Raw genomic sequence first — 16,883 nt, 5'->3', positions numbered from 1 at the left:
GATTGTGTCGTGCAGGTAGGCAAGGGCTGAGCTAGCTTTAGCGTCTGGTGGTAAGTGGACTGCTGTTATTAGGACTGCAGGCAGTTCTCTGGGCAAGTAGAAGGGTCTGCACATGACAGACATTGCCTCTATGCCTGGGGAGCAGACTGTGGTGATGATCTTAGTGTTTGTGCACCAGTTGTTATGTGTGTAAATGCACAATCCTCCTCCTTGGCTTTTCCCCGCTGTAGTCTTTCTGTCACTGCGGTGCATTGTGTGACCTGATAGCTGCATCGAGGCGTCGGGGATTCCCTATCGTAGCCATGTCTCTGTGACAACCAGGACACAACAGTTGCGTAGAAGTTGCTGTGCTGTGAGAAGTAGGTTCAGTTCGTCTATTTTTTTGATGACCAACCGTGCGTTGGTCAGGAAGATGCTCGGGAGCTGTAGTTTGAAAGGCTGCTTCTTTATCGTAGCTAGCAGTCCCGTCCGGCACTCCTGCTTTTGTTTGCGTTCCTTCCGCCACATGCATTTCTTGGCAGACCCAATAAGAATCCACAGAGCACCGAATTTTCTCACTATCTCCAGGAGTATGTTGTGCATCCTCTGATAATCACTGGTAATGGGGATCTGGCTGTTGCATCGAATGTTGCATAATTCCAGATGGCGGTAGGTAAATTTGGCTTTACAGTAAGAAAAACAAAAGAAAAAGAAATGTGGAAAAAAGAAAAAGAAAAGCACCTAAGTGGAGAGCATAGAGCTGCTGCATCTGTGCGCGCCGCCATCTTGCACTACTCCCAGTTCTCAATGGGAGATAAACTCTGGATGACATGCTTCTTACAGTCTGTTTGGAGAGACCTTCTAGGTAACTGTTGGAGAGCCTTGTGTCTCTGGGAGCCTGGAATTGTCACTATAGTTAAGTATTGATTGTAGCACATTTTGAAATGGAAACCTGTATTTGTCATGATCCTGGGTCCTTTTGACCCAGCGTTTTGGGTTTTCTCTTCGTGATTTTGGTTATGTTCTTCCTCTGGTTAGTGTTTACTCTGTTCTGTGCCCGTATGTTCCTGTATCTAGTCCGCGTTTCTTAATTTGTGTCCTTTCATGTGTAAGTTCCTGTTTTATTGTGAAGGTCTGTGTCTTATGTGAGTGTTTTCATTTTGCCTCCCTAGTCTCGTCATGTTAATCACTCCCAGCTGTGTTCCCACCTGTATGTAATCTCCCTGTGTTCTCTGAGTGTATTTAAGTTGTGTCTTCTGTCATAGTAATTGCTGGTTCGTCTGTGTTGTTTCCCCTCGGTCTCCCTGCGTCTCTCCGTATGTATTTCCCCGGACCTCCCTGCATCTTCGTTTCTGGTTTGTCTTATTAGTTTACCCAGTTTAGGTTTCTAGTTTCATGTTTTGCCACCCTTGCTGTTCGTATTGACCCACTATTATAAATAAACACTCACCTGCACCAGAACTGCCGCCCTTTTGCCCCGCAAACCGTGACAGTATTAGTTGTTTTCTTGAAATGATCAGCATGGTTTTGATCATGATCAGTTCAAGACAGACCAAATATGCAAAAATATATATTAGAACTGCTAAATGAATTCAAGTTGAAAGCGTAGTTTATTAAAAGAGTTTCAATTATATTTAATTTCCGTAATAGGTAAATTTTACAGTGCAGTGTAACAAAGTCAATGCTTCTCTTTGAAAAGTCTGGTTGTTTTGTATGTAAACTGCATTTTAAAAGAACAACAACAAAAAAACCGACTAAATAACTGTCTTTAATATTTAACATTTGTTCATTTTAATTGTTTATTTAATTTTCGGTCAATAGAGTGCAAATAATTTTTTTTTTTTGACTTGAACTGAAAATTTTATGACACAATCCCACGGCCCATAACAGCTTTCTTTGTGTTCATCTCTGGTCTCAACAGGATTATGTAACATTTGGGTCCAAACAGTGTGATCAAGAGTCCAAAACTTGAAGCAAGAATGGCAAACACCTCCACTGCATCTGCAAGATTTCCTGGTGAGCTGATATAAGCAGGAACAAAGGCCACCCACACAGCACAGAAGATCAGCATGCTGAATGTGATGAGCTTGGCCTCATTAAAACTATCAGGGAGATTCCTCACCAGGAATGCAATTAGAAAACTGAGGAAAGCCAGTATGCCAATATAGCCCAATAACACTGCAAAACCAACAGTGGACCCAACTGAACACTCATACACTATCTTGTCATTGTGGTATTGGGTGTTTTTATGTGGAGTTGGAGAGGAAGAGACAAGCCAGGTAGTGCAGATGGCTGCCTGAATAGATGTCAGAAATAGAACTGTTCCTCTCTGCTGCATAGCACCAAACCACTTCAGACTGGCTCCCCCTCCTGGCTTGGAGGCTTTGAACACAGCCAGAACAACCATGGTTTTTACCAGGATACATGAGACACACAGCACAAAGCTGATCCCAAATGCTGCATGCCTGAGTTGGCATGTCCACATCCTGGGTCGTCCAATGAACAAAAGTGAACACAGGAAACACAACTTAAGTGACATTAATAGCTGGAAACTAAGTTCTGAATTGTTGGCACGTACTATAGGTGTTCTGCGATGGCAGATAAAGATCCCCAGAACAACAGCACATATAAATGTTCCCAGTAAGGAGATTGCTGTCAAACAAATACCCAAAGGGTCATGATAAGAGAGAAACTCTGTTTTCCTAAGAACACAGTGGTCACGCTGTGGGTTTGACCAAAAATCCTCTGGACAACTGGTGCACTCCAAGGAGTCTGACAAAGAAGGGTTGATGTTGAAATGCATACTATATTTCACAGAAATTAAATCAAATATGTCATACAGAAAGACAAAGACCTACTGCTCTTGTTAGTGATCTTTCCCTCAGAACAGGGGATGCAGTCAAAACAGCATTCAGGCTCTCTCTTCCTTCTCACCATGTGGGTACCAGGAGGACAACTCTCACTGCATACTGATCGAGGTGGCTATTGGACATAAAAAAATAAAGATTTATTGCCTGCTACAATTCTATATACTGTAAATGTCATAAAAGGTAGTTGTGAAATAAAAACATATCTAACCTTTTTGGATTCAAAGTTCCAGAAGATTTTGCCTTCATCAAGTGTGAGTTCTTCACCTTTTAAAGCTGTCCTTTTAACCTCACCCACTTTCTGAATTTTAGTGCTTCCATCAGGGAGCCACAACGCATTAATAACATCATAAATTGGTACCACATCACCATTCTCATCAAATGACACTTGATCGCCAAATGGAGTGGTGAAGTTCACTCTTTCCATGTAATAAACAAGCTGTTTAAAAGGAATGTATAATAAGTAAATTACTTTTTGCTCAAAAAATAATTATAGAACCAATGATTTATTCATAGATGGAGTGTAAAATGATATCACATCTGCCATGGCTCCAGTAACTTTACAGTGCAAATAGTGGCAATTTTTCAGTTCAGTAATCAAATATAATATTATATCTATGGTACCTACATATATAAAGTCATTTTTATCTAAGTCTCAATCAACCAAGGCACATTACTAATAATCCTGTATAAAAGTTAATGACCTCCATGACTTAAATGACTACTTTTGCTCACAAGTATGGCAAATCCCTTTTCAGAAATTCTGAAAGCATGCAAAAACAATGTGTTCAAAGGTGGAGTGTACAATGATAACACACCTGCCATGGCTCCAGTGACTGCAAAGAGGCACAGCTGTTCCCACTGAAAGGCCCTCTTCCTGGCTTGCACCGCAGCATGTCATCAAGGGAATATGCCAGTGCATAAACAGCTTTGTACACATTATACTCAGTTCGTAGGTTGGAAATGTCCAAGTACTCATTGTCCACATTTCCTAGATCTTCCTGTCCAGTGCATAGTGCACCTCCACCTTCCAGCCAGCCTGCTGGAGCTGGAGCAAATCTGCACTGAAATGTAAATTCCCAAAACTGATTCACCTGAAATATTTTGAAAAATGTTTATTACACATTATGAAAATATATAATTGTTGTGACACACAGTAAAAATGTTCAAGTCTCACCAAGCTATTTCCGTAGCTACTGTTGTGATGTAGATCAGGATGTATTTGCAACAGAAAATCCCTGAGCCCTGGTATCTCTCCTTGACGAATGGTGATACCAAGTATACCACCCAGGTATGGCATAAAGTGAGGTGTTTGGAGCACAACAGATTCTGTCAAGGCCACGCTGGCTATCCACTGTAGACCTGTCACATTTTGCCTTACTACCTGTGAATTAAATTAGACCAAATCTATGAAGTAATACTGAGCCTCCAACTTCTTTACTGAAACAGTTTCTGAATTATTACATTTTTGTACTCATTTCTGTACTGACAATGATACGTAATACGTGTTTTACACAATATAATTATGAAGACCTCTGTAACTACTAATCATTAAAGTGTTTTAAAGTGAAACCTCATCTATAAGGTGTATTATGCGACTAGGATGTTCAAAGACAATGACAACTCGAGCTGTAGAGGTCTTCATCACATCAACAATCCTCCTGAGTTCATCTGTGTCTTTGTCCCAGGGCAAAACCTCAGTGTAGGCCAGGCAACCTTCACCAGACACACTCAGCTCAGACTGAAAGAATCTGGCTGCATGAAGTCCATAATCATCATCAGTGACGAGCAGACCTGCCCAAGTCCAGCCAAAATGCTTTAGAATCTGGATCATTGCACGTACCTAAGTGAATACAGATTAAAGTGTAAGTGCATTGAAAAGAAAAGAAAAACTTTAAATATAATTGCAATTTAGCTTTATTCTTTGACACAATACAGAAACAAAATAGAGCACAATTCTCAAAACTAAGTATATTATTATTTCTAATATTTTCATATCTTTCTTTGTTCTTCTTTTACACAGATATTGAAACATACTTTTGCGTTTCCATTTTAATTTTGATGACAAATTTTCACCTGGAAAGCATCACTTGGGATCGTTCTAAAGAAGGATGGATACTTTTGACGGTCACTCATGCAGGAACATGTGGCATAATAACTCACCTGTGAAAGACACAGACTGTATATTCGGGAGCTATCCATGTAGAGATATCTTAACTTTGTCATCATGACTGCATTATTAGTATTAGTTTTGTTTTCATAAAATGGTTTTACATTTTTAATTAAATCAAATTAATCCATGAAAACTGTTACATGGTCAAGCAGAAAACTTACCATAGGTACTCTGTACAAGCCTAAGACGTTGGAGATTGCAATAGAATTTGTAGAGGTCGAATCACCCACAACCCCTATGACTGGAGGATTTCCAACACATGTATCATCTACTACAATTTGATCCTCTTGACCACTGGCTAATGACAATGCTCCACGGAATCCAATTCCAAGTTCAAGGCAGTTATCATAAAGAGTGTATCCCAGAGTCACATTTGGTAGCAGGTTTGAGTTTCTATTGATCTCATCAATAGCAAATGCCATGGTCTGTGCGGACTTAAATCCTAGGACATACACACTAAGACAAGAAAATTTTAATTACTAATATATATAATACAACACAGGTTTTAAATTACAAGTAAACGAGTGCCTTTTGAAAAAGTTGCAAAAGTAGAAATATTATAAACAATTAAGGATACTGAATAACAATTAAAGACATATATTAAGAAAAAAATGAAAAAGAAGACGCATTGTTTAGTTATTTCAGATACAAAATACATATTTATACTGGCACTAAGTTTGACAGTTTTCTTATTCTATTTTTTTCCTGCTTTTTCCCTGTCTTTGTTACCCATGGCAAGTAGGCTGTTGTGGCAGCGAGGTAAAAGACAGATCAGGAACACTTGAAAAGAAATGGACTTGAAACAGTCCACCCAGAACCACATCTCCAGTTTTGTGCATCTCATTTAGATGAAACTGTCCCTGCAGCTGACAGGACAAAGAAAACTGAGGAGTGGATCGAGTCGAAAAAACATAGGAACACAGCAAAACAACCACGACTAAATTGTTTCGCAAAGATGAGCACATGACAGCTTTCTGAATTGTTGAGATCAGTTATTAGGTTTTATTCTTTGCCATTCCCTTTTATTGACTTACTGTGTTGTTTAATCTTGCATCAGGGAAGAAGGCGGAGTATACTTTTCATTTGAGATTGCTTTGTATCCAGGCAAACTCAGGAAACACTCTGGGAGTAAATTAGTCATCAGTAATAACTCACTGAAGAATTGTCAGAGTAACAGGTGTTTCTGTGTGGGGCGACTGTGGCTCAGGGGGTTGGGAAGCGCATCTGTAACCGGAAGGTCGCTGGTTCAATCCCTGGGCTCTCTGTCCTGGTCGTTGTGTCCTTGAGCAAGACACTTTACCCTACCGCCTACTGGTGTTGGCCAGAGGGGCCGATGGCGCGATACGGCAGCCTCGTTTCTGTCAGTCTGCCCCAGGGCAGCTGTAGCTACAAATGTAGCTTGCCTCCACCAGTGTGTAAATGTGAGAGTGAATGAATAGTGGTATTGTAAAGCGCTTTGGGTGCCTTGAAAAGCGTTATATAAATCCAATCCATTATTATATCAAGTGTCACAAAAGAAAAATAGCAAAAATAACATAACATTATTCATGTACAGTAAAGTTAACGTGGAATGTACAACAGCATCATATTAAAAACTCCAGTCCATATTTGATTTAAAAGAGAGGGACAAAAAATTACTTATTTGATCACTACCCAGAGTTCGTGGCCACAGTTGAATAGTTGTAATCTAAATTGACCTGTAAATTAAAAACCTAGCTCAGACTGTACAGTGCCTGTATCATTGCTCATGTTTCCCAAATCCGTCAGTGAATCTCATGCTCCACTTTCCCCAAACTCGTGAACAAGACCCTAAGACATTTAAATCCCTTCAATTGGGTTAGTAATTTGTCTCAGATGGAGTTGGCATTCCGCCTTTTCCGGCTGAGAACTATGGTCTCTGACTTGGGGGTGCTGATTTTCACACTTGGCTGCAAACCACTCCAATGCAAGTTGGAAGTCACCACCTGATTAAGCAAACAATTTCTCTCACCAGCCATGGCAGGTGCGCCATCCGTAATAATAATATTATTAATATTAATAATAATAGTGACTTTATTCCATGGTAGTTTTATGTCATCTACAGCGGAACAAACAGCAGCAAATGTTCCTCTTTTTTGGTCCTTAAGGCTCTGGAGTTCAAGTAGCTCTTCACTCATCTTCATTTTATTGTCCACTCTTCCAAAAACAATCAGTAATTGAGCGTTGTCAGATGCATCTGTGCTTTTGTCGCAAGCTATCGAAAAAAAGTCAAAATCCACTCCTTTTGCATCCAACTGTTAACTCTTAATATTAGATGAAACTTCTTCAGTTCTTTGTACCACAGTGTTACGAGCAGTGTTGGGCAAGTTACTTTGAAAAAGTAATTAATTATAGTTACTAGTTACTTCTTCAAAAAAGTAAGTGAGTTAGTAACTGAGTTAAAAGATTCTAAAAGTAATTAATTACTTGAAAAGTAACTCTTGCATTACTTTAAAAAAAATGTTTAACCCTCTGGGTTCCAGGGTATAATTGGCCATTTTAGACTACTTTTGATGGTTCCTCTACATTTCACCTTTAAATACTATTTACTTTGCCTTGTTTGGTATCATCCTTTTCAGCACAACCTCACATTTCTGAATTTACAGTTATGTTTTGATTTTGACATACTGTATTAACACAATTAATCTAAAATCAAAGAAAACACATAAAGTCTGAGTAGAAAAAGTTGTATTTTTTACTGTAACAACTACAAACATGTTTATTGAATCATATTTCATATCTTTAAATGCAAATATAAATTGTCAATTTTAAAACCATATGCACAAGTTTTGCAAAGAACTCCTCCTCCTCCTCCTCCTCGCGCTAACGCCCTGGCTTCGAGCATGGGGAGCGCGAGCGCTTTGCCCAGTCGCTCGAGGAAGAGCCGTCGTTTGTTGAGCTTGCCCGCCATCCAGTCAGGGTGAATTTCCCTCCAAAACACGAACGCGTTGTAGGCCGCGACGTCGACCACCTGCAGGTCTTTCTCCTGTAGCTGTACGTGCTCACGACCTTGTCCAGGTTGTCGACGCCTCCCTTGGTGCGGTTGTAATGCAGCACCAAGGGCAGTTTTGCACTGCCGCCGCTGCTTCTGCTGCTGTTGCTGCTGCTGCTGCTGCTGATGCGGCGGCTAGGCTGGGGCCGGAGTGGTGGTGGTGTTGGTAGCGAGTAGCTGTGGTGAGGAGCAGCACGTTCTTGTTCTTCTTGGCCACGTAGGAGAGGATGATCGTGTCGGGCCCTCTTCCTCCTCCTCCTCGTCCCACGGAGCCACCAAGTACTACGGATTCGACGGAGCCCACGGCCCTGCCCTTGACGCAGCGCAGCTCTCTGGGGATCTCGGGTCTGTTTGATCGCAGAGTGCCCAGCACGCGGTGTGGCCTCTTTCGCGATGGAGCCTGTCGGCAAGCTCGCGCGAGGTGAAAAAGTTGTCGCATGTGACGTTGCGTCCCGGCGTCAATCCCTCGGTGAGGTCCACGACCACTCAAGTGGACAGGTGCTTTTCGGGAGGGCCGCGCTTGTCTGGCTTGCCGGGCTTGCCGGTGTAGACTTGCATCTTCCACGTGTAGCTGGAACACGCATCGCATGCCACCCATATCTTGATCCCGTACCTGGCTGGTTTGCTGGGCATGTACTGTCTGAACAGACACCTTCCTGATGGCGAGGGAGAGAGAGACGTGAGTTTGAAAGAGAACACACTTGCAAGCATGGAAGATAAAGTCACGTAAAAGCACAAACGCAGAATCCAACAATGACAATACCAGACGAGAGGGCGAGGGAGAGTGGGAGAGAGAGGGAGAGAGACGTGAGTTTGAGAGAGAACACACGTGCAAGCGTGGAAGATAAGGTCACGTAAAAGCACAAATGCAGAACCCGACAACGACATTAGCAGAAAGCTAGTGTTGTCGTCGTTCCTGCTCCTCTTCCTCCTCTCATCCGCACGCAACACACACACACCACGTACCTCTGAACGGCACCAGTCTCTCGTCGACGGTGACCTCCGGTCCCGGGCGGTACATGGCGGGCAACCTCGCGCACCTCCTCTTCCTCCTCTCATCCGCACGCAACACACGCACCACATACACAAACGCAGAACCAAACAACGACAATACCAGACGAGAGGGCGAGGGAGAGAGGGAGAGAGACGTGAGTTTGACAGAGAATACACGTGCAAGCGTAGAAGATAAGTAGGGTTGCCAACTCCCTGAAAAATAAATAAGGGACACCTTGTGGCCAGGGCCGGGCAACCCAGTTGTCTTCACCCTTCCCAGTGTGGTGAATTTTCTAGCTCTTTTTTTGTGTGTGAAATTATTTTTTTAACCATTTGACTTGAAGTTGATTTAAGCAGATGCATATTCTTTGTGATATGAACACATGGGAAACAAATGATCATTTAGCCATTTATTTTTAGCTCAAAATGAAAACATTAACACAGTAAAACAGGTCTCTTTCTTAAACAGAAGCCTGTCATGCTTAACTTTTGAGAATATAAGTAAATCTTTCTTTAAAAGAACTCTGTCCTGCTTAACTTAAAATTATATAAATTAATAGAAAACAATAGAAAGAAAAATATTCTTGTAACTGTGCACATATAGTGCATTTAGTACAATTGGCTTCAGTTGAGGTATTATTTCAGCTTTTCTAATGCTAATCAGCTGCTCCTGTTTGTAAACCCGCTTGTTCCCATGATTACGCATCATAACTCATCATCATTATTCATCTATGTATTACTTTTATGTATTAGTCATCTATTTGTTGTAATCATCTATCCTTGCAGTTGTTTATTACACAAAATAAGTTATATTATCACACTTCTGGCCACATAGCGCTGATATTCACTGCACATGCCCATATTAACTTTTTCCAGCCAGGTGTTTTCCTTTTCCCATTCCTCCCTGTGCTTTTGCAGCCTATTTTTCTTTCTCTGAGCGAACAAACGTTGCTGCTCTAACGCTGGGCTTACACTGTGCGATTTTTGGCCCATTTTGAGACGATTTCTGAGTCGTGCGACCGATTTGGTGATCAGACCGATTTTGGCCTTCATCGTGCGTCGTGTAGTATACGTGGGGTAACGAGAAGCGATTAACACCTCACGACCAGCTCCCGATCATCAATCGCTCATGAGGGTGTCACCGCAGCCGCTCACACTGCGCATGCGCAGAACGTAAACGTCGGTGAAAAAGATGGAGCAGCACGGCTGTGCAGCGTGTGATCTGGACACAAGCCATGGAGGCACAACTTGTAGAACTCTGGAAAGCTCATCCGAGCCTTTTCGATGTGGCATCACAAAATTATCACGACCACAACAACCGTGAAAATAGTTGGATCTACACTGCTGCTCAATCACAGCTGCCTGATCAATGTTTTTCATTAGCAATTTAGCAAAGTTGATGGTGGTGGTGTGTCTGTGTGAGTGAAAGACAGAGAGGGAGAGAGTGACAGATTTTCTGTTATAACCTTCATTTTATGGACGCACAGTGTGAGCTCTCAGGTCGCATCAGAGCATCGGGCGGTATAGTGTGAGACCTGCATCGTGACCTACCAACTTCTAACCCCTGCGAGTCAATCGTGCAGTTTGAAAATCGCACAGTGTCTGCCCAGCTTTAGGTGTACTGTCATCCGAGACTTGCACCGCAGTGTCGGCGTTTGTTTCCCTGTTGGCCATGCTTCTTGTTGTGGTCATCTGTTGTCTTCCGGTATTTTCTCCGTAAGCGACCTTTCATCGACCAATGAGATGAGCGGTAATCTGAATTGTCATACTCGAATTGTCATAAGTGTGCTGTCAGCTCATTGGTCACAAAGCAGGAGAGGGGCTGGGAATTATGTTTTCAAACAAAGCGTTAATTCCATTAACATTTATAGACTACTTTTGATTCTCACTGTATTACGGGACAAAGTGCGTCCCTTATTAGCTCAATACGGGACGTGTACTTTTGTTTCGAAATACGGGACGATTCCGTATTTTAAGGGACGGTTGGCAACCCTAAAGATAAGGTCACGTAAAAGCACAAATGCAGAACCCGACAACGACAATAGCAGAAAGCTAGTGTTGTCGTCGTTCCTGCTCCTCTTCCTCCTCTCATCCGCACGCAACACACACACACACCACGTACCTCTGAACGGCACCAGTCTCTCGTCGACGGTGACCTCCGGTCCCGGGCGGTACATGGCGGGCAACCTCGCGCACCACTCGTCCCACATGGCTTTGATGGGGGCCAGTTTGTCGTAGCTATCGCCGCCGCCGCCGCCTAACCTGGCTCGTCTGGTCGGCATCGTGGCTCTGAACACGGACCTGCCGCTCTCGGCGTCCCACAGGCTCTCGCAGGCCTCTGCCCGGGACCTGTACACGCCGGCGAGCACGAGCAGCCCAACGTAGGCTCGGAACTCGATGTGGCCCATGGGTTTCAAGTAGGCCATGAACGAGGAGGCCTCGTCTCGCGCCGCAGCCACGGCTTCTTCGGTGGGGCATCGTCCTCGCAGGTCGAGGTCATTGTTGTCGTCGCCGTTGTCGTCGTCGTTGTCGTCGTCGCCGTTGTCGTCTTCTTCCTCCTCTTTGTCGTCTTCTTCGTCGTCTTCTTCTTCTTCATAGTCTTTGTCTTCATAGTCTTTGTCTTCTTCTTCATTGTCATCATCGTCATAATCGTCGGCTACATCTGTGTCGCGAGTTTCACCGACATCGCCATGCCCGCGATCGCGCCCAAGATCATCAACGCCACCTGAAGCACGGCCGGCGTCCTCTCGCCAAAGCTCCGAAACCCCCCGCCCGCAGTTGACGTCTTCTTCGTCTTCCTTGTCTTCTTTGTCTGCTGCTTCTTCTTCTTCTGTGTCTTCGTCTTCTTCTCTGCCTTTTGGCTCGCCTTGTGAGCCATCAGCCTGGCATAATTGCAACCGAATTTCTTGGCCGTGCTCGCGTAGGCCGCGCACACCGCCCGGGAACCCATGGTCCGCTACCTCGTCGTTTTCGCTCTCCTGCTCCTCCGAGCAGCACTCCTCCTCTGCGAGCGTTTGGGCTGTCGAGTCGTTATCCTCCTCGGCCTCTTCCTCTTCTTCCTCCTCTTCCTCCGAGTTCTCCTGTTGTTGTTGCTGCTGTTGCTGCTGCTGCTGCTCTTGGTCTTCTTCGACCCCTAGCCCTCAATAGCGAAACGTGGCCGGTCGCAACAACGGAGCGACCGTAGCCCACCCCGCGTACGCCAAATGCGCTGGTGATGGTGAGCGGGAGGAGGACGACGACGATGACACCGCCGGCGAAAGCGGCGGACCGGCGAAAGTGGACCGGCGAAAGCGGTCCACTAAGGTCGGTGTACCGACCTTAGTGCTCTTTGGCTCCCACGGTCTAGTGCGTGACATTGTCTTCTTTGTCTTCTTCTTTCTCGTGGCACCTTGTTGTTGTTGTTGTACAGCACGCACCCGGACACCGCCTCTGTAACCAAACCCCAACACGCTTAGTACCCGCCATCCACGCTCTTATCATCTCACCGCGCAACACGCTGTGCTTTCGCCGGGGTGTTTCTCAACCCCCCCCCCCCCCCCCCCCCCTTCTCTCCCTCCCATCCCCTCGGGGGATTTCGCGACCCCCGCCTTTCCCTACTCCCTCTCTCTCTCTCTCTCTCTCTCTCTCTCCCTTCCATCCCCTCGGGGGATCTCGCAACCCCAACCTCCTCCCTCCCTCCGTGGGGGACCCGCATCCCCCGACCCCACCGCTCTCCCCCTGGCGGGTGCAACTGTCAGGACAGCAGTCATGTCCATCCTGTGAGTCCTCCTGAAATAGAAAGACGATTTAGAGTCTCAGGAACCCTTTGCAGATGATTTGAATTAATTAACTCATAGTAGAGTGGCACTTTAAGTCTAAAATATTTAACCTTTTCACAATATTCTGGTTTTGAAGTTGGGTTTTTCTTAAGTTCCAAATCATAATCATCATAATTACTAAATGGGCTAAAAATGTCTAGTTTGGCATATAATGAGTATTTAATATCGGTTTTACTTTTTAAGTTGAATTACTGAAATAAGAATAAGAATAATAATGATGGATTGCATTTATATAGCGCTTTTCGAGGCCCTCAAAGTGCTTTACAATTACACTATTCATTCACTCTCACATTCACACACTGGTGGAGGCAGATACAGTTGTAGCCACAGCTGCCCTGGGGCAGACTGACAATAAATCAACTTTTGCACAACATTCAAATTTGTTACACCTTTAAATATCAGGCAAAATGAAATGTTATATTTACCTTCCTTTTCGATATATGGACCACCAGGACTCAATTCGCTGGTTATTCGTTGATGAACCAAACATGTGACTGGACTCTCCGTTGAAGTGGTCATCATGATGGTGACGTAGTGCGCACTGAACTGCAGTCATAATGCCGTTTTCTGTCCCACAGTCAGTTCTCAGTCTCATCGGTACAACACCAAGGCTCCCAACACATGACAATTAATAGTAAGCTATGACCACTGGATTATTATTGGTTGGTCCACATTCTAGCCACAAAACCTTGCGTGAAAATCCATCAATGCACCCTGAAATGGCCAAACCGAATGGTTTGAGCTTGTCATAACCATCAGCATGCCACATGTAGTTGGGTCGCAGCGAATGATAGGTTCTCCTAATGAATCTTCTGCGTGTTCTCATCTGGCATCCATGAGGATTAAGCTCCCGGAGTATTTTCATCACATCATCCCTCTTCACTTTAAGATGATGCTTTTGTTTAAGTACCTGCCACATTGTTCGATACCCAAACAATCGCCCAGGTCCTTGAAGCTCCGCTCTGATTGCGTTAATGATCGTTGTTCTGGAGAAAATGTTTTCTTCGGTAAAGTCCAGCATTATTGAGTTTACTTTTAAGACTCCTTAAACTCATCTTTACACCATGCAAACTTAACATCATGTCCACGATTACACTATATGAGTGACCTTCGTTGAAATATTTAATGCAGTACTGTAGGTTGTCTGACCCTTCTGCCTGGTCTTTGTCCCGCAAAAGCTCCAGAGACCGTCCACAGGAAGCACAAAAAGGGGTGAAGAGGCTGAAGCTAACGCCACAAAACGGGCAAAACATTTTCCGGTTCTCTATGTAGTGCAGCGAGCACTGTCAGGGTAATACGGAAGCGCTGTGAAGGGTGAGTTTCTCGACGTTTGTTGACATCCCGAATCCCTATTTCAAACAATCCTTTTCCGTCAAAGATTTTTAATTTGTTGCATTTTTTAAATTTGTTGTGGATTTTTAATTTGTTGCGGATTTTTAATTTGTTGCGGATTTTTAATTTGTTGCGGATTTTTAATTTGTTGTGGATTTTTAATTTGTTGCGTTTTTTAAATTTGTTGTGGATTTTTAATTTGTTGCGGATTTTTAATTTGTTGCGTTTTTTTTTAGTTGTTGCAGTTTTTTAATTTGCTGTGGATTTTTAATTTGTTGCGTTTTTTTAATTTGTTGTGGCTTTTTAATTTGTTGCGTTTTTTTTATTTGTTGTGGATTTTTAATTTGTTGCGTTTTTTAAATTTGTTGCCGTTTTTTAATTTGTTGCAGATTTTTAATTTCTTGTGCTTTGCACTTCCCAGCCACCGTACTATCAGCCCAAATAGCAAAGAGAAATTAAAAATGCATGCCGTGAAAGAGTTTGGGTCTTAGGAGGTTAATAGCTTAATTTTAAAGGGGAGTGTCAAAAAGTCAATGCTTCCCTGGCGGGTCGCGGAGTGTGGGAGTGCCTACTGGGGTCAGCGGGGGAGCTGGCCCCAGGGAGGGGTTACCTGCCCCTCCCTTCCTTCCCTCCCCATCTCCAGCTGCCTCCCTCTTCCCGCTCCACCACAACCACCCACACATGCAGGGTCTTGGAGTAGGGGTATGTCACCAGGGTGCTGAGGAGGCTACCCCCCCCCCCCCCCCCCCCCCTCCCTCTGTCCCCTTCTGGCTGCCTCTGCCTCAATTTTATCCCACAACTTAGGCATTCACATTATTCACACTCTCATTACACATACATATAGGATCTTGGGGGTGGGCACAATCACGGAGTCCAAATTACCATCAGGCTGTACACCTCACCCCTGGTGTCGTTGCCCACCTCTCAATTTTAAATACACTTAGACATTGAGGGCTATCAGGAGGGACTATGCGCTTACATGCTGCTCCTTGGCAGGTAGCTCCATGCCCTCCTGGGTTTTAATTGCACCTTAGAACACACATGCATCAACACTACAATGAGTGGGTGGAGGGAGGTTTGGAGTCTTCTCCCACCCCCATTCTCTGCGGCCTGCTGGAGCGGGAGGGCTAGGTGGAGTTGGCCGTCCGACTGCGGTCTGGAGTGTGGGGCCTCCCTGCTGCTACGGAGTCGGGGTGGTCTGCCTCTCCCCACCGCAGGGAAAAGGGTAACACCACCTGGGTCTGGGTGCAGTTCCCCCCTCCAGGGGCAAGGGTACCTAGACCCGGTTTGTAGAGTATGCTTGGGGAGTGTGATCGTGTGTACAGCGTCTCTTTATGTCTGTCTCCACGTTGGTTGAGTGTGGAGTGAGTGCATATGAGAGCATGAGGGTGGGAATGGATGTTTGTGTCTGTGTGTGCCTGTATGTCTGTGTCTATATGTCAGGCTGGGTATCAGACGCCACCTCTCTGGGGACACCTCAGGCCCTCCAAGGTTTGGAGGCCTATCTCCACCTACCACCACTTCCCCTGCCGGTGGCGGACTCCCTCAGGTGTCGGTGCGTTGGTGGTTCTTTGTGTCTGGGGGTGGGCGTCCAGGTACACACCGGCTCACTCCTTGGCGGCCGCTTATCGGGGCCTGGAGCCTGGGGCTCGCTCGGGCCCCTTCGGGGGTGGGGTGCCCCCGGCCTCTCGGCCTGGGGCTCGGTCACTCAGGCACAGCTGGCGGCCGGCGGAGCTCACGGGCGCGTCACTGCAACTCCCCCTGGCTTCTGCTCCGCGGCTGCTGAGTGAACCCTCATCTGGGACTCTCCTCAGCTCTTACTGGAACAGTGGCGCGGCTGCCCCTCTGTTGGTCTTCCTTGGTCTCTTGTGTTCTGGGGGCCTCTGGATGTCTGGAGTTTTGATCTCCTCCATACCTGCTTCACACCCTGGAGGACGGGGCTGTGGCCCCCCCACACTCCCTAGTAGATCGTTACATGGAGAAACCTTTGGAATACAAGCGCGCTGATCCACACAGGTATGCACACGGGTGTTCACTGCTCGTAGACCCAAATTACACCTTTCTTGGCTGCTACTTCGAAGCACATCTGTCCTGCGTGCTGCACAACAACATTGAATATTTAGTATTTACTGCTGTTTACACTTAGCTAGATTAATGCGATGGTGTTGTGTTTAGTATGTTGCTTTGTTTTTTTTTTGTCTTTTTTTGCTTGTTTTCTATTCTTCTCCCAACAGGTGATCCAGGAGATTTTTATTTTTTTTCTCCCCCCCTTTCTCACTGTCCCTCTCCCCTTCTGTTTTTCCTTTCCTTCCTCTTTCTTTCTCCCTTTCCTATCTCTCACTCATGTCTGTCCCTTCTGTAACATCTGAAAATAAAATATAATAAATAATAAAAACAAAGATCGACCAAATGGACCAATACGGCAATGCCACGATGATCCATTTGGCAAAGTAAATCCATTGGGTATCCTTGTTGGTCTTCAGACAACAATTCTGATGGCTAAAGAACCAAATGGGACAAAAAAGTCAATGCTTCTCTTTGAAAAGTGTGGTTGTTTTGTATGTAAACTGCATTTTAAAAGAACAGCAACCAAAAGACGACTAAATAACTGTCTTTAATATTTAGCATTTGTTAATTGTATTTTTTTTTATTTAATTTTTGGCCTAAACTGTGCAAAAAAAAAAAAATCCGTTTGACATAAACTGACAATT

The 16,883-nt window shown here is 44.7% G+C and overlaps 1 protein-coding gene across 1 annotated transcript; it reads right to left on the bottom strand.

Moving 5' to 3' along the window:
• Positions 1–238: 238 nt before the first annotated feature.
• LOC101468817 (extracellular calcium-sensing receptor-like) lies at positions 239–5,888 on the bottom strand. Its single transcript, XM_014408842.3, has 11 exons — positions 5,749–5,888; positions 5,181–5,475; positions 4,923–5,009; positions 4,420–4,689; positions 4,024–4,230; positions 3,665–3,940; positions 3,058–3,285; positions 2,838–2,961; positions 1,858–2,751; positions 546–585; positions 239–308 (listed from the first exon to the last, which is right to left on the bottom strand). Exons 1-11 carry the CDS (start codon positions 5,856–5,858, stop codon positions 239–241), a joined length of 2,601 nt encoding a protein of 866 aa, XP_014264328.3. The 5' UTR covers positions 5,859–5,888.
• Positions 5,889–16,883: the final 10,995 nt, after the last annotated feature.

The sequence above is a fragment of the Maylandia zebra genome, linkage group LG14 (assembly GCF_041146795.1).
Source record: "Maylandia zebra isolate NMK-2024a linkage group LG14, Mzebra_GT3a, whole genome shotgun sequence".
In the NCBI taxonomy this organism is placed as follows: Eukaryota; Metazoa; Chordata; class Actinopteri; order Cichliformes; family Cichlidae; genus Maylandia; species Maylandia zebra.
Note: the sequence above shows the minus strand (reverse complement) of the source record. Positions and strands in the feature narration are given on the sequence as shown.

What these genes read in the sequence shown, in the direction of transcription:
- LOC101468817 (XM_014408842.3), bottom strand. Translation starts at nt 5,858, where the DNA reads ATGCACAAAACTGGAGATGTGGTTCTGGGTGGACTGTTTCAAGTCCAT. An exon ending in GTAGCTACGGAAATAGCTTG is followed by an intron (nt 3,941 to 4,023) that starts GTGAGACTTGAA and finishes AAAATATTTCAG; the next exon opens with GTGAATCAGTTTTGGGAATT. An exon ending in GGAACTTTGAATCCAAAAAG is followed by an intron (nt 2,962 to 3,057) that starts GTTAGATATGTT and finishes TATGTCCAATAG; the next exon opens with CCACCTCGATCAGTATGCAG.